At 33.8% G+C, this 22,050-nt stretch overlaps 2 protein-coding genes across 2 annotated transcripts in view; both read left to right on the top strand.

Annotated features, from left to right (window-relative positions):
* Positions 1–22,050, top strand: part of LOC118748146 (E3 ubiquitin-protein ligase hyd) — a gene marked incomplete in the record, with an annotated part of 830,802 nt that overhangs the window by 386,740 nt on the left and 422,012 nt on the right.
* LOC118748152 lies at positions 3,689–5,723 on the top strand. The gene is made up of 2 exons (XM_036482490.1): positions 3,689–4,364; positions 4,737–5,723. The coding sequence occupies exons 1-2, from the start codon at positions 4,252–4,254 to the stop codon at positions 5,236–5,238; spliced, it is 615 nt and encodes a 204-aa protein (XP_036338383.1). The 5' UTR covers positions 3,689–4,251; the 3' UTR covers positions 5,239–5,723.

The raw sequence follows: 22,050 nt of genomic DNA, 5'->3' as shown, positions 1-22,050 counted from the left end.
TTTTTGCTTTATAATCACCTTTTAACTCACTAGGAGTAATATTGCGTCCGGCACTATCGTAAAAAATTAACGGACAAAAGTTATGTACAAAACATTGGCGACCAAAATTATTTAATGATCCACCCGCCAACTTTTTAAACAAACTCCAAATTCGTACACCACTGGGTTCTTCGATATTGCACTCCAATCCTGATACTGACCGCTTTGCATGTATCGAAGGAGGTTGCTGAACTGAACCTGTCAAGCCCATTTCATCACGAACAGTCAAGATATTACCAAACGGCACCCCAGTTTGGCCCATCCCATTCGACCCTGGATTCATACCAACAAACACAACACGTTTCGGACCATCCAAATACTTTTCCAAGTAGGCGCAATGTATACTCGAAGCATATTCCACAGGATTGTAGACATGAGTAATACCAGGTGGTTTTAAAATGTTTTGCAAATCGTTATTTAACTTACACTCAAGTGTGTAAAACCGACTCCAAAGTGATTGCTTTGTCTCAGAGCTTTTGGAATGCAATGTAGTTTCTGGAGGCACAGTAAACACTTTTGAACAATCTTCAAAGCAGGGTCAGAATTCGTCAAATCGCACATACAGAAAACTGTCTGCTGCTTTTTTAGTGAATTTATTATAAATCGGTAACCATTAGGCGTCTTTAGTTTTTCCTATACTTACTTAAAAAAAAAACTTTATTTTACCTTTTTTTATACTAAAGTTTTTCTAAAGTTTTGTGTAGTTTGTCGTTCAAATTTAAATATCTCGACAACCGCTGGTCCTATTTTAGTGATTTAAAAAGCATTACGACGTACAATTTATAAGCTATTACAATTTCTTATAATATTTAGTAATACCCTTTATACTTTATATAAGAAAAAAACCTGTTTTTTGAGCTTATAAAAAATTTTCTTCTGCGTCTCAGAAAAAAAAATTAAAAATCTCAGCTATAGACCTAATTATGAAGAATTCAATGCTGTTTTCAAATTTTTGAAATCGGCAAAACCAAACAAGCGACAGCAAAAATAGTGACACTGTGCAGCAATACTTGGTGTAATCAACACTTCGACTTACAGTTATTCAATACCCTCTATCTGCATGTTTCTCAAATATGATACTCTGCTTTAAAATATCACCTACGGCTAAACTGTCGTCGATGGTGTTAATATTGACTTTGTATATTGCTTGTTAGAAGAATTTTATTTTAAATTGCAAAGATGGAATGACTGTTAAGTCCCAGATGGGTTCTAACGTCAGCAAGTACTTTTTGTAAAAACGACGCCGCTATGAGTCAAGCTATGCGTATGCTTTGCTTTTTTGAAGTGGATTTTTTAACTTTGTCCATATTACCTGTTGACTTGCGTGCATTATCAACATTTATTTAACTTGGTATGTGCTAATTTGATTTATGTGTATATTTTTATGACTGAAAAAATCAGGGACGTGAACCGGTTTTGAACCGGAAACCGCTTTTTTCTATTAATTAACTGAACCATTAACCGAACCGAAGTTTTCCACAAATGTTTGATCCGAACCGAAAACCGAACCACTTTTCATAAAGGTTTTAAGGTTCTTTTCAACCAATTTTCAATATATAAATGTACCCACTTTTTTTCTTTTTGTTAAATATGTTTATTTACCATGTGGCAATATCAAATATTAATGCAACCCATCTCATTTGACAGACACTTGACAGTTAACCTTGCGCTTTGTTGCACTTGACACTTAAACTTGCACGTTTTTTTTTTCTTTTCCGAACCGTTGAACCGAACCGAAACCCCGGTTCAAAGACCAAAAAACCGCTTTGACTTACCAATCCAAAACCGGTTCAACGGTTCGAACCGCTGAACCGAACCGGCCAAATTTTTCATCCGGTTCACGTCCCTGATTATTATTATTATAAACTCTTCATAGTCTGCTGTAGACTTGTATCAGATTCTATAAAATATTAGTGTTATGAGCACAAGCACGTGTAATGGGCAGATAACTTATCAGATTTATGTGTTGCAAAAAATCTACTTGAATTATAGGCAAATATATAGTCAAAATGTTAAGAGATAACGGTTTCAAAGGATATTTTACAAATGTTATTTTCGCTTTATTTCAATAGAATAGTTATTAAAATTTAGCAGTATAATGCTCAATTCGCAATTGTTCATGAAAAGACTTTCTTATATATGTGTTATTATTTATAAGCTAACCAGCCGTCCTCCTTTGAGGAGGATTGTCCTCCTCAAACGTGATTTGTCCTCCTCAAAAATTTTGTCCTTCCTCCTTTTGAGCAAAAATGTCCTCCTTGTCCTCCTTTTCATGTTTTGTAGCAGTAATGAACTTTTAAAAAAATTGCGTTCAGAATATTATTATTTTCTAATCGTTGTATTTAATAGGCGTTTACATTGTTCCAATTTCAGTTAAATGATGTAAACATTTGATTCGACTAATCGCCTGCGAAAGTTGAACAGTGAACAAGATTGATAGATTAGCTAACGACGCGTCTCCACAGGTGGAAATTATTGCCTACCATATGTCATTTTGTTTGCCAGATACATACATATGTAGGTATAGGTTTTATCAGTGGCAAAATTTGTGTATGAGGATTTTTTATCTTGATAAATGGTTTTGTAAGATGGCTTAAAATAAGTATGTTCGTTGCACTGGAGCGCAAATCTGCTTAAAAATTTTTAGAAAATGTGTTATTTCACATCCAAGTACGTAATTAACCAGACCTGTGTAGTTTGCCTCTTAAAAAATTAATTAGCGATTTGGGTATGTATAGGTACCACGCTACCACAAACATAATAAAATTTCATCACGAAAACTTCGAGAAAATTATTTTTATACTTTTTTTTAGCATTGCCGTGCATTACTAGCGTTAACTTCAAAATAACATAAGTCGTTCTGATTTACTTAGGCTCTTTATGAATATTACCACTAATACTATTGGCTTTTAAGTAAAAATTATATTCTAAATAAATTAAATTTTGGTTTTTCATGGAAATTGCTAAAAATTCTAACATTAAGTACATGTCATCAATAAAAGGAAATCTCGACGTGCTGGAAAAGAACCAGCGATGTATATGTATTTTTATTTAACATACCTAGATTACGGCTGCCATAATCCTGAACTCATCGACTAAGACACTTATCATCCAAATCAAAAACGAAGACACAAGTGAATATGGTGCCAATATATTCCCTATAAGTAAAGTTGTTTTGGTTCTGATATTGTAAGCAATGTAGTTTTGTGACACAATTCGTAGAACTGAAAGGTTGATGATGATGAAACGTTCAAGTTCTGAATATTTAATTATAAACGAACAAATTTATCTTGACGGTGACGTAACTTTGAAAAAGCGGCGCCTTTAACGTGGTCTTGAATGTTTTCCCAACCACCATCAGCGAATTTCCGCATATCCTACAACGCACTTCATGACCATTTTTGCCAATTTTTGTATTCATAAGCTGAAGATAATTTAGGTAGGCTGTCTTAAGTGAAGCCATTCTAAAAGACTTACCCAACAAGGACTGAAAAAAGTGCTTATACTTACTTAAGTATATGTTTATATTACTTAGCATTACAAAAAAGATTCAATAGGAATTGCAAGTCTAAATAAAACAATTTGATATGAACATTAAATAAATTCCTTAAAGAAGTATGATTTTTATAAATTAAGAGAAACTTTAAAAGAACTTCTTCAAACGGCCCTTCTGAAAGCTCTTTTTTTGAGTAGCGAAAGCAGAAGCCCTTCAATTTGTGCCGCTCCATACAAAAAATGAAGGAGAAAGGAATAAGTTTCAGAAAAGCCTTTTGGATAAGATTTTAGCTCCTGATATTATCTACTGGATAGTATTTATGTATGACCCCTCAGTCGTGTACCTGATCAGGAACTTGCACTTTTTCGGCATTCGCCTGAAAAGAAAAGATTTTAACCAAATAAACAAAACAGAAAGAAGATATTCAACATGTTAGAAAAAACGTTTTGGTTTCAGTTTTCGACTACTAATGACAGAAGGCTTATGGGTCGATTATGTATAGCAACGCAACTATGGTTCGGTTGGCAGCTTGCAACGCAACTGAAAAGAAAACTTGTATTACAAATGGCAACTATCGCCAGTTGCTGAAAAGTTTTCGATTATTGAAATTTGACAGCTCGTCAACCAGCGCAGGATTGTAAACAAGCAAAATAATCGCAAAATAAAAGTGAAATAAAGTTATTAATATAGAGTTTTTAATAATAAGTCTTGCTACAATGCTTAGTTCAATAGAACTATTTTTTGAAGAGGAGGAGGAGTGTACGAACGCAGCATCAATCAGGCGACATTTAAGGGATAATTCCAATCCTTTAGAGCTGCCGCCGGCACTGTAAGTAAATGTTAGGATACGTTTTAGTTATTTGTACAATGATTTTAAGTTGTGGTGTTCAAACGCGTCACCGGAATTTTAAAACTTTAACATATATGTGAGTCAAATGATGAAATTCTACTTTTTTGTAAATTTGTATGTGGGTTCTGCGCAAAAGTACTTTGGATGGCGTAGCCGGAATTATACGCACAAGAAATGTTGTATACCTTTGACAATAGAAGTTTGGACTGTGATCTTTGTAATGGGTGGGGTTTGAGATGCAACGGCCCCTCTCCCCCCGCTGCACACCACAAATTCATTGTACCAATAACTAAACATTTCCCAAAAGTTAACGCTTGGAAGACTTTTTATTGTGATTGTTTTTGATTTCAGATTTAAAGCATATTTCCGACTTCCAAAAGAAGCTGTATTATATTTGGTAAATACATTGAGGAATGACTTTAGGGGGAACCATCGTTCAACTGCAGTACCTCCGCTAATAAAAGTTTGCGCAGCTTTCCGATTTTTTGCAGAAGGAAGTTTTATGAAGTCTCACGGCAATGACTTCAATTTGGGACTGGCGCAACCTACGATGTCGGTTGTTTTAAAACAGATGCTTCAACTGATTGAGGAAAAAATTTGCAGCCAATGGATTACTGCAAAAATGGCCGAGGAAGAGAAATCCAAAAACAAGAACTTCTTTTACTCGAAAACGAAATTTCCTGGTGTTGTTGGATGTATAGATGGGACACATGTGCATATAATGGGACCGATGGAGGATGTTCGCCACTTATATATGAACAGAAAAGGATATTTCAGTTTGAATGTTTTACTGGTGAGTTATGTTATCCTGTATGGTTATTTTGTACGACATTTCATTTTTGTTTTTTTGTAGATGTGCGATTACCAAATGCGGATACGGTATGTTGATGCTGGACATCCAGGATCTACTCATGATGCTTTTATTTGGAACAATAGTGATTTGAAACAAATGGTTGCTGATGATTTTGGTCAGAACACCTGGCTTCTAGGTTGTATTTCGTTAATAGTTATGAAACCTTTTGATTTAACCTTAAAATACCTAGGTGCTTCTGGATTTCCATTAGAACCACATCTTTTGACCCCTTTTCGTTCAGCGGAACGTGATAGAGCGGACAAATGGCGTCCTTAAGTCTATATTTAGATGTCTTTCTGCTGAAAGGGGCCTGCACTATAAACCTGACAAAGCTGGGTCAATAATAAATGCATGTTGCGCGTTGTATAATATTGGTTTACACTATAAAGCAGACTGGGAGGAAGATCCGACAATCTCGCAAGAAGTTGCAAGTCCAAATGTAACCGAGAATGATAACACCGTAGCCTCTGATATAAGATATAATGTAATGCAATGTTTAAATGAATAAAATAATCTTTTAGTTGAATAAAGTATTTCATTTTAATTCAATTTTATTAAAAGTAAAAAACACATTTATATCTTTTTAGCGTTCTTCATGTTTATTCATTTTCAGGTATGAAATCAACCTTTTTTATTTCAACTTTTCATTCAGTTTTCCTTAAAACTAATATATCACATATTGAATAAAAGGTCGTCCTATCTCGGCAGCCAGTTCGAAAACGCCATATCTCAGAAAACTTCCTAATAACGCTCTATTTCAGAATTTGATTGAAGAACGCCCTATTTCAGAATTCGAATCAAAAACGGCCTATCCCAATATATTTGCATATGAGATATGGCGTTTTTCCATCAAAATCTGAGATAGGGCTTTATTGAAAACTTTTCTGAGATACGGCGTTTTCGAACCGACTGCCGAGATAGGTACCTTCATTAAAAGATCAGGACAATCGAAGTGTGGGCCAGGACTCCACGACAATTTGTCTAAATCAGGACAAATCCTGTAAAACCAAGACGTCTGGCAGCCCTAACCTAGATCTTAAAAAAAAAAATAACATAATTATTGGAAAGGGGAAAAATTAGATTTCGCAGGCCTGTTTAATCCAATCAAAACAGCTATTTATTTTTAAATAGTTTCTTATAAAAATATAGTTCATTCTATAACAAACACCATAAAAAATTCACATTTCAAACTATGTGAAACTGTTTAAACTTTTGTTTAAGAATTTTGGGAAATGTTTTGCGTATTTTATAGCCCATGCAATTTTAGTCAAATAAAGTGCGAGTTTCATATATCTACAAAATATCGTTGATTTTTGGAATTTTTTTACGTTGTCACTCATTTTCATCCATACAAAGTATGTTCGACATTTTTTTATATGGAAGAAAATTAACAACACTGTCAACAAAAAAAAAAAAAAATTGCCAAAAATCAACGGAAATATGTTTCGGTCTTATAATTATGTAACGCGGTGTACTATTAACTTGTTTGACTTGTATTTAGAGCAAATTTTAATTGTTTTTGTTTCTTTTAACAATGTTAACTTATTCGTTATTTATGTGTTAAATAAATATAAGACAAATTTTTTGTGTTCTCAATATGGAGAATTTGTCCTCCCGGAATGCTAAAAAATTCAGGTCACCTTATTATTTATTGCTAAAATGAAATGAGAATAGTCATCAAGTCAATAAAATAAATTTTAAATAAAAAGAAAAAAAGCACTGACCACGTTACACTTATTTGTTAGGTAATTGTGCAATGAAGTCAGCTATGATTTCTTTTTTTCCACATGGAATCAGTATGATATCGACAATACTAAGAAAACCTTTTGGAAAGGGTACTTAACTATCCAAAAACCACTTTTTTAGTTATTCACATGCTACGTTACACTTAACATTTGCGGTACATTTTATTACGACTTAATAGGAGTTATAAACAACTCTTTCGCTAACTTGGAAGTATCCTGTTAAACTAATTTATTTTCTATCGCTCAGAACTTAATCGGCCAAAATAAATCAACGAAAGCTTATATTTTTGTACTTTTCCTTGTTCAAGTATCGAAAACTGTTCGTGAAAAATCCTTCGACAAAAGGAGCAAAATATTAAACAAAAAATACTTGGACATGATAAGAATTGGTGTCAGAAGCAGCTGACAGATATAGTGAATACCAATAATCACTAATAAGTTTAACATTTGGAAGAAAAAAAATCGGGATGGTTTACTTTCCTGTAGAATTGGCCATATGTATGTTTGTATGTACGAAATCTGTTAAAGGAAGATGTAATCCAAAATACATACAATCATGTATGTGTAGGTTTTGTTCTACAACCGTCCTTCTAGGTACATATGTATATTAAATTTGTAGTAGACTTGTAACCAAATTGTAAATTTGCACTGCTACTACTCATTTAAAAGAGACAGAAATACAGCAGAGGAAATCGTTTCCTGTTACTCTTTAACACTGGATCAAAATCTTTTAAAAAACTTCAGAATAGTGGAACTCAACAATTTAAGATCAGTTGTGTTTCATTTAATCCTAATTTTAAATTGTTGTTAAATGAAATTAAATTACAAATCAACTTTTATTAAACCATATGGTCAAAATTTTGGGAACGAGCGAAAAAAAATTTTTGATATGATATATTTTTTTGATATACACCTTAAGGCATCCTGAAACAAGTGCCAATTGACTTACAATGTATGTGGTGGGCGTTCACTTCTCTTGTTCCTCGCATGCGATCAAATTGAAAAATATTGTCAAATATGGTAAGTAACGTTATAGTAACGTTTGGTTTATGAATATTTTATCCAAAAGTTAATATTTTTTATAGTTTCTTTGAACCTTGATCTTTATTAAAATACTCAAGTTTAATTTTTAACTTCGCAAGAATTCGCCAAATTTTCCTTACGTGTGACCTTATACAGTATCGGTGATACCCGTCTTTAGCCCTATTAGACTAAATTTGATTGGGCTATAAAACTGTGCATTCAGAAAAATTCTAATACTTCCGAGAAAAAAGTTTGAAATTTATATGAAAATTTGTTGCACTTTTTTGTAGTATTCTACAAATTGTTAAACTTGGGTTTATAAGAACTATATTTTAATTGAAAATTCTTAAAAATAAATAAATAAACATAAGTGGCACACAATATCACTTTGAAATGGCGTGCTATAGATATGACCGATACTGTATATAACTGAACTCCAAAAAATGTAACGTTAAAGACTACTTAAAACCACATATATCTTTAAATCAACAAAAGATAGGAAACAAGTGTTTGTATATAAAATGTAGCTTTTCGGGTTTATTATCAGGATAAATGAAAAAGTCTCGATTTTTACACAACGTTTCAGAAATATAAACAGAAATATACGCCCGACTGTAACGTTAAAGAGAAAAATTTTTACCACATGAGGCATTTCATGTTACCGCGGCCACCTCTGTGCGCGACCTCTAAGGATTTGGATGAAAGTTGAAGAGATTGAAGGTCTAGGTGACATGAATATACGTGCAGCATATTTTGCCGATATGAAGTAGGGTTGCCTATTTCCACCGGACTTAAATTTTAAGAAAACGTTATACATACCTTTCTTTAAAGTGCTGTATCTTGGAAACCTTTTAACGAAACTTAATTAAAAAAAATGTATTTCTTCCGTGTTATTATGTGCTTTAATTGTACATTTACATTGATGTGCAACGTATAGAAAACAAAAAGAAATTAAGTAAACATTTTTCTTTTTGATTATTTTTTTTTATTATGGCATTTTTAAAATTTTTTATTTTTACACAAAAACATTGTCTATAATGTCAACTTTAAGTACCCAAATGCGCGTAACGGGCTACTTACGCGTACACTCAGAAAAAGGTTTAGTTATAATTACCAAGATTTGGTTATAGTGACCAAGTGGCACAGTTGAATATGGCGAAATAAATATCTAGTTCATGAAAGTCTGCAATTTACTTGAGACTTCTAGTTGGGTCAAATGTATATTTGTTAATAATTACAAAACGACTATTACGATTGACGATATTAAGCATAAAAAATACATACATATTTTCATAGATAGTTACTAGTGTAAATAATACATACTTATGTAATGGTGGTAAGAATTTCCTAAAAAGAAACGCTGAAACAGGAACAGTCGTGTGAAAACCCAGGTCAATATGTGGTGAAAGTGCTGGTTTAAGTATACTGCTTTGCTTTTTCCTTGGCTGAATAGATACTTTCAAATTATAATTCGCATGAATTATATATCCACTGAGAAACCCCGGTTGGCATCAAACTTTATATTTTGAAATAACTATGCGCACACCGAAACAACTCGCGTCGATGGCAAAACTGAAACTGAGACAAACAAGTCTGGGCATGTCATAGCACACACTTTTCTTTCTCTACCTAGCGCAGTGATCGACATGCCATAGCTTACTGAGCGCTCTGTGACCACACGCGTGTTTCGCCCATATACGCTACCGCTAGCAATGATTTCCACACAAACAGTCTCATTCATTGAATCGTTTTTATGCAATGGTCGGCATACTAGCGCATTCAAACGATAAGTGGGACTGTGTGCATTGCTCAGTTGGCGCTCTTCGTATGTGAAAAACTCACGTGCTCAGAGAGCGCTCAGCATTCTTGAGGGGTGGCTCACAAGCATGAATATGTTCCGCTCTCAAACCAAATCGTGGTTGCCTCAACTAAGATTTGGCAACTATGACTAAACCATGGATTGGAAGAAAGCTTAATATTGTAAAAATTCGGGAACTAAATATGTATCTTTAGTTGTCGAAACTAATCCTTTTTCTCAGTGTATGGACTGTAGATCCTCTAACGCTCGAGCAATATAATAAATAGACATTGAAATTTTATGAAATTGTATATTCTTGAAAGAAGAAATGTGTGTAAAAAACCAAAACAATATGAATAAATAATACTAACTTTACTAAAGGGTCTGAAATCACGAAAATCCCTTCAAGGAAATGGCAGAATTGAACTTTGTTGCAAGTTCACATGGGAACAAGTAAGAGCAGCGCAAATTTATTGGTTTTAGCAGTTCAAGTAAAGGAGTTTTACAGTAAAATCCCATATCTGAACAATCACATGTATGGAAGATACATATATGTTATAGTCACCCGATCATTGTTATTTTCACTGTAAGCATTCTGTTAATAATGAGTGAAAATGGTGCGAAATTTCATGTTCCTAGCTGCATAAATGGAGGAGTTATAACGAAAAATCTCATATCTGAACAATCAGATGTATGGGAGCTATAGGTTATAGTTACCCCATCTTTTTAATTTTCACTGTAAGTTTTCTGTTGGTAATTATTGAAAACAGTGCGGAATTTCATGTTCCTAGCTATATAAATGGAGGAGTTATAACGAAAAATTTTATATCTGAACAATCGGTTGTATGGGAGCTATAGGTTATAGTGACCCGATCTTTGTAATTTTCACTGTAAGTATTCTGTTGATAATGGGTGCAAGTACTGCAAAATTTCGTGTTCCTAGCTCCATAAATGGAGAAGTTATAACAAAAAATCTCATATCTGAACAATCAGTTGTATGGGAGCTATATGTTATAGTGGTCCGATTCTTCCGGTTCCGACAAATGATTAATACATTATAAAAATACACCCACCTACCAAATTTTATCCGGATATCTTGAAAACTGAGAGACTAGATTGCATACAAATACGGACAGACGGACAGACGGACGGACGGACGGACGGACATGGCTAAATCGACTCAGCTCGATGTTCTGATCATATAAGTATACATTTTAATGGGTCTATCTCTTTTTATTCTGGTACTTACAAACATCGGACCAAAGTTATAATACCATTTCATGCTCATGGAAGCTATAAAAATGCTTGCGACGGGAGTCGAGGAAATTTTAAGAGACTAGCATCTGGAGTCTTCAACTCTTCATGTTACAACAAATTCGTCCACCCGCACAGTGCTGTATGAGCGGGCAAAAATCAAAAAAATTGTTGTCACGTATGTCAACGTGTTTGGTATCGTTGGAAAGGAAATTTATCCTAGATTAAGGATCAGGACATAGTTTTTGTTTTTATCTCATAAGGTTCTCACAAAAACCTCTTAAAGTTGTGTGTTTTTTATATATTTTTTCTTTTATGAAAATGCCTTTAGCTGGAGTCTTTAAAAAAAAATTGCTAAAAATACAATTTATCATACTTTATCTTAAGACACAATTTTTCTAATTAGAAAATCTGTAAGGAAACCACTCTATAGAGCTTTTTAAAAAATATTGAGTTTCCTGGCTGGAATGGCCTATTTGCTACACCCTAAAATTTGTTGCAGAAAATTTAAAAAATTCCTAAGTTTACAAAGGGATAAAAAAAAATATGTAAAAGTATGTTTTTTTTTATTCTTTTATTTGAAAAAAGGGGCATTTTTCTTTGAAATAAAAAAAAAGTCTGCAGACTCATTGCGCTTTTCGAAGAAAATCGTTTTTTTTAAGGTTATAAAATAAACTTTTGCAAAAAAAAAATTTCACTGATTACAGTTACCACAGTATTTTCCATTACTTAAATGCCAAAACATTCTTTAAAAATAGTAAAGTTTATTACTGTAGACACACGCGGTAGTGTTCTGTGCTGTGTAGTGAAGCGTAAAATAGTGAAAAAACTAATATTAATATGAATTCAATTATAAAAAACTCAATTTTAACTGATATCTGGATTTCTACTCGTCCATCAGATAGTGTCTGCATTATCTGCATTTTTTGAAGACAAATTAATACACGCTAAATGCGACAAAGCACTTTTGAATCAAAAAATACAACTTTTTAATAGTGAGATGAAAAATAAGTGGAATTATAGTGGCCGCAAAAGAAGCGCTCTTGAAAAAACATATTCTAAATGGCTAAATTGGACATTCCTTTCCCTTCCGGATTCCAATGGAAATAAGGATAAATGTGCTGAACGGGGAAGACCTTCTAAAGAAGAATTATGCGAAGCTTCACGGAGAACAAAAAATCGAAGGGTAGAGCATTTGTTGAAAAACTATTCCATAGAAGAGCTCGAGTATGCTCTGAAAAAAATGAAAAAAGCAAGCAAAGTTGAATGTTTTGAAAGTAGTACCGGAGGTTTGCCCATATCTGATTCACTCGCACTATACATAGATCTGAAGTTATCAGATCGTAAATATAATAGTTTACGTGCAAAAATAAACCGGTTGCATAAAGATTGTATACCGAGCTTAAACGCATTGCAAACAAAAAAACAAACTTTGCTGCCAACGATTAAATCGACTGAATATTCAGCCGAAGTTGATCTGAAATCATTATTGCTGAAAACAACGCAAAGTATTTTAGAACTAAGCCCAGATAATGGTGACATAACCAAAGCTGCTTTGGTTTGTAAGTGGGGCATGGATGGAAGTTCGGGGCATAGCCGCTATAACCAAAATTTTGGTGACGACAAATTAACGGATGAGTTTATGTTCATCATTGCGCTAGTCCCTCTGAGGTAACAAAAAATTATCTAATATGTCTTCCAAAAACATTCAATAGCCTTTAAAAATAAATTCGAGTTTAGATCAGTAAATGGCATTTTAATTTACATTGACAACTTTTTACAGTATTAGTTTGCAAAAGGCTGGTCTGAATTAATTAATTTACTCGATTAGCTATTTTGCGATATGACGGTCTTATATCTTTTCGACAAGCCATATAAGTTATTAAAAAATAAATATTTTTTCCAGGTTAATTGATTTGTCATCCAACAAAAATATATGGACCAATAACAAATGCTCATCGTCTTTTTATTGTCGTCCAATTAAGTTTAGTTTCAAGAAGGAAAACCGCGAACTAGTTCTATTCGAATATAATGATATGTCGAGAAAAATTGAGAACTTAGAAGATGATGTTGTAATACGAGACGGAAAAGGGATTCAAGTTTCTTATCAAATGCATTGCACCATGATTGATGGATCTATTGCCAATATTTTGACTGGCACTAATGCTTCCAGTAACTGTATTATTTGCCATGCCAAACCGACCGAAATGAATGTTACTAATTTTACAAAAGTACCAATCGCTAATCATTACAAGTATGGGTTGTCTACACTACATGCTTGGATTAGATGTTTTGAGTGTTTACTCCACATCGCATACCGTTTAACATTTAAATGCTGGCAAGTTCGCAAAGAAAACAAAGACGCCTTTTCTGCGAATAAAGTTAGGATTCAAAATGAGTTTAGGACAAGATTAGGCTTAATAGTGGACCAAGTAAAGACTGGAAACAACTAATGATGGCAACACAGCTCGCAAATTTTTTTCAAATGCAGAAGTGGCATCAGAAATTACCGGCATTAATAAAGAGCTATTTCAAAATTTTTCAATAATACTGCGATTAATATCGTGTGGAATGCGTATTAATATCGACGCGTTTAGAGAGCTCCTTATAAGGACAAGAACAATGTATTTGACTGAATACGAATGGTACTACATGCCTAGCAGCGTGCATAAAATATTGATGCATGGGTGTGAGGTTATTGAGTATTTCGATCTACCAATTGGTTAGAAAATCGATTTGTTGCTAATAATATTAATAATGCCTTGGTTGATGTTTTCAACAATGATTTGGTAATATTTATTAACCATATTTTTGTTTACCTTAACCAAACTTTCGGTTGTCGACTTTTTCGTTTGGATACGCTTATGTTCTGCACTTCGCAGATGCTTTTTCATAATTCTGAGATACAAAGCAAAAGTTTTTATTTTCACAAACCGCATCTTCTGAATGTTAGCAAATAACAGCAAGCATCTCTGCACATTCAGCTACAGCCGCTTTATAAATATGCCTTCAAATCTTCAACTTGAATCAAGTTTTCTTTTTCGTAATTAAGAAAAATAAATAAAAATTATGTGTCGCGCTGACGGAATTAGTACTCTCGAAACTGCTGGAAGCCAACAAATAACAGCAAGCACCTCTGCACATTCAGTCATTTGTTCTCGAATCACATGTCATACAATCGCCTTATTAACCACGAAAAAATCAAACGATAACTTGGTTGAAAAAGCCATTGTGCTTTTGGCTCAGTGCACATACAAGGTCAATCGGCTGGCACCAACACTTGATGGCGCCACATGCTGGTACCACCCCATTAACACATTAAGGGTCGTAAACTTATCTATTTTAAAGTATAGATTAATCATTAATAGATAAGTTAACGGCCCTAACACTTTTATAGTTTGCATAAAAAGACACAATACAAAAAATTCATCTCTTACATAAATGAAAAAAATGAGCTCAAATTAAACATATACAACTTCTTCGTGTCAAGGAAAAAATGCATCTCTTACATAAATGAAAAAAAGATAAAATTAAACATATACAACTACTTTCGTGTCAAGGATGATTAAATTTTCCAAAGGCCCAAAAAAGGGCTAGTAGTAATTTTAAATTTATGTGGCCAAAAAAGTATGTAGTAGCTAAATCTAGCCACCAAAGGGCTAGAACGGCAACACTGCACGGGAGTCAGCCTTGCGGACCACTGTTTTAGATTCACACTGTATAAAATTCAAAAGGGCGCTTGCGCGTAGACCGACGATGTTAGCTGAACTAATTTTTGCTAATTTGGGACGAAGATATGAGGCGGCCGTGGGCGCTCGGTTCTCATCTTTTCGGAGTTGACGTCGGTCAACTACCAAACTGCTGCGGCCAAGGATTGCGCGCACGGCCGTCGTAATGTGTTAAAGCGGCGCCTTAAACAAGTATTACCGAGTCACGATTTACACACCGTACCTAGATCTTTTCATTACGCATTTTCAAGATCGATTTCTAAAACACCGGGATATTTTGTGTAATTTTGCTTGCCTCTTTCCGAACAAAACACCAAATTTTAATGAATTATTTTGTTGTGAACTGTTTGAGAAATGTATATCCATAAATAAGAAATCCAGCGGCCGATTTTTTAAACATCTCATGTTCAAAATCAAATCTTGAACATATTGTAAGTTTATTTACACAGATTCTGGTTGAAAAATAAACACTTTTCAGTAATAGTTTTACATGCACTTTTTAGAGTGTATTCATTAACAGTCGGGATTGTGTTAAGAGGAATTAAACAAAGTGAATGATCAACGGATAGTTCAAAAAGGGATTTTATCTGGATTTGTGCCGGAACGAGACCACAGGTTATTCTGAAGTCAATTAGATTAGATGTCTTACTACGATCGGTTGGCCAGTACATTGGCTGTCCGGTTGAAATAACATCAAATCTGTTATTTTGGATGTCTTAATTTAAGTTTCTTCCCCTTGGAGATATTAATTTAGATCTCCAGAATGAGTGTTTTGCGTTGTAGTTACCTGCTGCTAAAAATATCTTACCCAACTTAGAAAAATATTCCGTAAATTGACTTTCAGATATGTTGTAACTAGGGATGGAAAAAAATAAAATAATCGATTAATTAATCATATGATTAATCACAAGGCAAAAAAATTTGTTGCAATTATTGAAAAATAATAGATTCATAAAATTTTTAAAGCACTTTTTTACAGTGAGTATTCACAAAAACATGTTCTATTCAAAATTTCTAGTTATCTTTTTAATTAGCCTTACGTAAAAAAACCAATATTTTAAGCGCTGGTGATTATTTGTTAGTTAACCATTTTTGCAAAAACATAAGTTTTGATAAGCGTTTTGTTGATAAGCGGTTGCGTTTCTTGGTGCCTGTCGCATCAGCTTTTGAAAAAAGGCTTTCAGCAGCCACCGAGGTACTAAAAATTACGGTATTTTTAGAAAAGTCCCTAAAGTTTTGGGTAAACAGTTTCCATTTCCTCAAGGTTGACCAACTTGCCTATATACGGCTTATTTACAACCAACTTCTAGTATTTGACCAACTGGTTCGCCGATAAATCAATGAGTGTGTAGGGCATTTAACGTTGCCACATTTAAGGCCCGTCTACATATAGCTTTGGCGTTGCTTGGCGTCGCTTCAACCACACCGAAATTTGGCAACGCTAACGCAAACACAACGCAGAAAGATGTCCAACTCCCTCTTTTCGCGTGCGTGAAATGTGAAATATTTTTCTTATTTATCAAATGCGGGCAAGAAATATCGTTTTTAATGAGTTATTGATATAAAATATTAATTTTTCTGTCACTAGTATGTTAATTTAGTGGCCAAAGTATTCGCTGCAAAGCGTTCATTGCAGCATGCACTGGCGTTGCTTTCGCTGCTGTCAAAGCGACGCCAACGCCAACGCAACACAAAAGTTGTACGTAGATGGGCCTTTAGTTTTGTAGCCTTTATAAAAGACAACTATTTGCACCATTATATGCTATGAAATTGTGCAATTCTTCCGGCTGTTTGTAATTTTAGACAGCTACAGAACTCATATTTCTTGAAAATACTTTTACGATTATTCTACAATTAATCGATTAAATGAAACACAAAACTACGATACAATGAAATCGTGAATTGGACCAAAACAATCGATTAATTTAATCAAATGATTAATCGCCGCCATCCCTAGTTGTGACGTATGTAAAGGTGTATAGAGGTAGCGGTTATATTTAGTCCACAAGAGCTATCGTATATTTATGTATGTATGTATACTAAAGTAGAGTGAATGTAGTTTTTACAATACTCTTCTAGGGGATAATGTTTAGTTTTTTCCCCCTTATAAGCACCGCCGAAAAGTTTAAGCTTTTGCTTGGAATTGCTTATTTTGCTTATTCAGGGTTTCCAAGCTTAATTTTAACGACCATGCTTATTTTGCTTATTTCAATATAAAGTCATGGTACAATAATTACAGGTATTGTCTTCCCAGACAGCGCATATTCCGATCTGCCTAATTTGAAAAACATCATTGTTGCCCACACTAAAAGGTTTACTGCTAGGTGATATTTCTATACCCCGTATACCATATACATATGTATGTACACGTATTTTTTTAAACAAACCTTTTTGGAGAGGACCTATTTAATTTGCAAAAGCCAAAAAAAAATAGTTGCTTATTCATTTCATTCGCGTATTATTTTTTGCTTGCGCATCAAATTTGCCTCGTAAATTTACGAGGGACTCGTAAACAGAGCTCCATACAAATTTTGACAGTTCTCTTACGGGGCTCGTAAATTTACAAGGTTTACGAGGCTTTTAGGAGTTTAAGGGAAGACCCCTACTGTACTTAAAAATTTGTAGTCGTTTTTCGAGCATATTTGTGAGCACATTTACTATCTGATGTTTTCGTGCTTATCTAAGCGCTTAAAATTGATTTTTTCGTGCTTGTTTTCTTCGGCCCTGTTTGTAAGTATTCCTGTTCCTCCGCGAGTTTTTCCCTCTGGATGTTTTGTGTCATAAAATACGAAAACTTAAATTGTTATATTAAGACTGTTCATGGTTTCGACAAAATAGTTTTTAACAGAATGCATCATGTTTTGCATTGACGTCATATGGTCTTACATCATGCGTATAAAATTTTTTAGTATGTTTTATAAAATGTCGCATGGAGCGGATTCTTGCATGGGGCGCTGGTGAGAGCCTTTTAACGCTTGGGCAAAGGTTACAATGTTGGTCTGACCAGTAATGTTGTATGTTGTAGTTACAATTGGTTGAGGTTGAGGAACTGGGGTATTGTTTGTGTTTTTTTTTTCTTTTATCGACATTTATACTGTGCAACCCTTATAATTCGCGGTGTGATTTCACCACAGTCTTTTGCACTGTGTAAATCCCCACAAATCACGCATACACAAAGTAAGGTGCAATAACGCTTCGTGTGACTAAATTCTTGGCAATTTGTGTAATGCTACGGTGAAGAAGATACCCCAATTTGTAAATGGGATGAATTTCTCCCTTTCTTAAAAGTTGAAAATCTGGTTCTATCTCAACCCTTAAGATCGGTTGGGGGATATTATTTTAATTTTATATGTTAACATATCTTACCCTAAAACTTTGTTCTTTTAATGCACCTCTAAGATATATTGGTGGAGGCTTAACTTTTTTCTGTACATCATTCGATTTACTCCCAGCGATTCCTTTGGCAAGTTTACTTTTGGTACCTTATTTGGATATAGTTTGCCTTTTTTAAGGCGTACGCTTACTTTTGACCAATGTTCCGGTCAATTCCAGTCTGCACTGTTACTTGCTTTCCGTTGTTATTTGTATGCTAGGTTTTATCTTGCATACCTCCTTTGTTGTTCCACTCTTTTCTGCTGCGACTGCTGTTGCTGCTGGCTGCATGTTTGTTGGCATGAGAACTTCTGTTCGCGCTGTTGATGTTGGCTCGCTATTATCGCACTGGATTACCGGAGAGCAAAAGCGTGCTCTTTGGTTGGCTATCGTGTGTAGAGTTGTAGAGCTTTGGTGTTGTTGTTTGTCCATTTTTATATGAGTATGTATTTTTAATTGTTTTGTGCTGAACTGCACCACTTTAGCTGGTATTAACGCCACTAATCACGAACTATGTTTTATGTGCAAATTATTTAATCTTTTTGTTAAATCGCACGATTTTACCAAACTTTAGTAAGAGCGATCAAACACACGTCCATACAGGGCGATGACTGATGATGAATTGTATTGCCGGGCGAATATTTTTTGTTACACAGAGGCGGGTGCGTACCTTGGCTGCAACAATATAGGGTTCCGAGTCGATGTTTGGCTGTGATTTGTCGTTGCAACTTCGGAAGCTGTGTTAGCAAGGGTAAGCCAAGCTGCCATTTGCTGGTACATGGAAATCAAAGAATTAGGCTACAGTTATTTTATTAAAAACTTATTTACTAGTTTGTAAGTAGGGCCAATGTATATAAATTGTTACGAGTTGTATATTTGGAACTTTTCGGCCGTTGATTTTTAAAGCAAAAACGTTGGTTTTTCTTTTCTGCCTCCTACGCGTTTCGACACATTATTGTGTCTTCCTCAGGGAGTCAAAAACATAATTAACAAACGTGTATACCAAAACATGTTTTTCAAACATACCTTAACATATAATAACATAAAAGCACATTAATTATTTTATGGACATCACATTTTTAAATGGACACTTAACATCTAAACACATCAATACTATATCCCAGCTGTTCGTCTATTACTCGCTATTATCGCTGTGTATGCGCAATTTATGTTGCCTACGTCTTCTTTGTAATTCATTGCACAGTGTATTTGTTGCTGTATCCGAAGCCCTTCTAACGTCATCCTTTTCTTTGTTTTCCTCTCGATGTCTATTATTCTTGCATTATCAAAGTCCGCTGTGTGCTCGCTTTTTGTCAGGTGCTGGGCCAATGCAGTTGTCATCTTTCTATTTTTCGCGTCGTCGTTCCTATGTATACCTTGCTGCAGCGTTCGTCTGCTTTGCCATTGCATTTAATCTCATACTAAATAGTGAACCCACATGGCGTCAAAACGGCAACATTTAATTTAATTTTTTAATCGTGAAACTCTATTCAAAAACCTCTAAAAATATTCCTAATGATTAATCCAAACCATTTCTCAGTGATGAGAGGTCTAATCTAAACCATTTCTCAGTGATGAGAGGTCTCGCATGGTGTCGGTTTTCATTTCGTCAAATTTCAAATCTCCCTGTAACTTCAAAAAATAAAACCTGTGCACATCTATGTAGAATCCCAGTTCTTTAAACGAAACGAAAACGAAATGACGTTGCAGATGTGATGACCTTCAAAAGAAAAAATAGATGGCAACTCTAATAAAAAATATTATCAGCTTCTATAGTGAAGTAATATAAAGTGTGCCAGAGAGCAATGCCATTCTTTTGCGGTACTCTTATTTGACAATTTATTATCACAAACTTTACTTTGATTTGACTTTCACGTTAACCTGTGAGAACTTATGATTTTTTTCGATTTGAATAAAAAAATAAACAAAATATGCCAAGAAACTCTTGCCGCTTGCACAAAAGCACACATAGCGTTGCAGTGCTATTGTTTCAGTCCGGAAAGATGGCGACCTAAGCCGAAATAGGATAGAGATGTGCAACCAAACCAAGGGTTAATGCCAGAATTGAAAAAAGCAAATACCAGAAATTAAAGAAAATATAATAACAAAATAAAATTTTGCTTTCAAATATGAAGACGTCAGTTATTATTATTTCCCTATGATCAGCCTATAGTTTTCTTAAAACTCTTTCGTTTGACACTAATATTTCGATATTTCGTTTATGTATCTGTCGTAAGTAAAACAAATTCGATTTTTCAAACAGGTGGCAACCCCTTTAAAAGTTTTTTTAAAAAATCTTTCGCCTGGCATTTCAATTAACTGATGAATTAAGTTGAATTTAATTTTTTTAAGCACATGGCAACTCTCCTAAATACAGTTTAGAAATAAAATATTTTAAAACCCATTTCGATTGATAAATACCTATCTTTTGACAATCCTTTTAACTTATTAAATAATTTGAGCTTAATTTTTTCAACAAAAAAACCAAATGTCCAGCTTAAAGTTTTCTTAACACTCGTTCTTTTGATAACTATATTTTAAAATATCATGTAACTTATGATATAACTAAACGAAATACCACTTTCAACCCTCTTAAAAATTATTTTCGAACTAAAATTTCCTTAAATATTTTTCGTCTCATTGTTGATGAATTGAGTGGACATTTATTTTTTAAACACGTGGCAATCTTCCTAAATATAGTTCTTAAATAAAGGATTTTAAACTCATTTCCATTGATAACCATCGGTTAGTAATTCATTTAACTTATTAAATAATTTAAGTTTAGCCCTTTAAACTGGGGCAACCCTCAAACATATCAAAAATGTTCTAAATTGTCAAACTAAGTATTTCTTGAAGCTCTTGCATTTGACATCCATCGTTAACATTTCACATAAAAAATAGTTCTATAAGACTTCTCTAATAGGTGGCAACCCTATTCAAAATATTTTCGGGAAATTTTTCGAATACGGAACCCGGCTTTGAAAAAAAAACAAAAATGAGGGGGTTTAGAGCGGCTTTTTGTGATTGTAAATCGGAAAACCCCACCCTCCGAAGGCTTATAGGTTTTATGAAAATTGAATTTTCGGTTGCAAAAAATGTCAACTTCAACCTCACTTTTTGCTTTGTAAACCAATTGTACTACAATGTCGGTGCTGCCACACAACAAAAAACTTTTTTTAAATTAAATATCGATGTAATGATAAAAAAAGTGATTCAGTCTAAAATCGGGAGATTTTGTTGATTGAATTTTGTGAAAAAAGCGTCGCAGGCGAAAATTTTTAATAAAAAAACGCGCGATTTTTTATTAAAAATTTTCATTATTTATCGAAGTATTGATTTTTATGGAAAAAGCGCCGCAGGCGAAATTATTTATCAAATTATCGATGTACGTTTTCTACATTTGTGTACTTTGAACTATAATAACACCAGTAAATATTATTTCCCCCCGAAAAAAATTACACCGTTATGATCAGGAGTAAGACCGCTATCGATCATAATATTATTATTTTTAATAAGAGCAATGTACGTATTGTACACTTATACCCCTAATTATACGCACTTATTTGTGGTGTATTTTTTTAACGTATGGTAGCATACATTTGGTGTTACTGTCAGCCATTGTTATTTCTGCTTGTTTGTGAAATGTGCAAACATTTGTGAAGACATTTATAAACGCGTTTTACTTAATTAATTAATTAATAATTGTATATTAAGGTATTACAAACGCATACGAACCTTTTAAGGATAATATATTTGTGTAAATAAAGGTGATAGGTGTTTTATTATATTTTAACAACAAATAACTTAAGTACTATTAGCAACAACATTGTGAAAGTTGTAAATATAGTTAAAGGAGACCTCTATTAGTATCCCCACCGAGTTTCATAAAAAA

The sequence above is a fragment of the Rhagoletis pomonella genome, unplaced genomic scaffold, assembly GCF_013731165.1.
Source record: "Rhagoletis pomonella isolate Grant_MI unplaced genomic scaffold, Rhpom_1.0 Rhpom_scaffold_00001, whole genome shotgun sequence".
NCBI classification, from domain to species: Eukaryota; Metazoa; Arthropoda; class Insecta; order Diptera; family Tephritidae; genus Rhagoletis; species Rhagoletis pomonella.
This window is presented reverse-complemented; position numbering and strand designations above follow the sequence as displayed.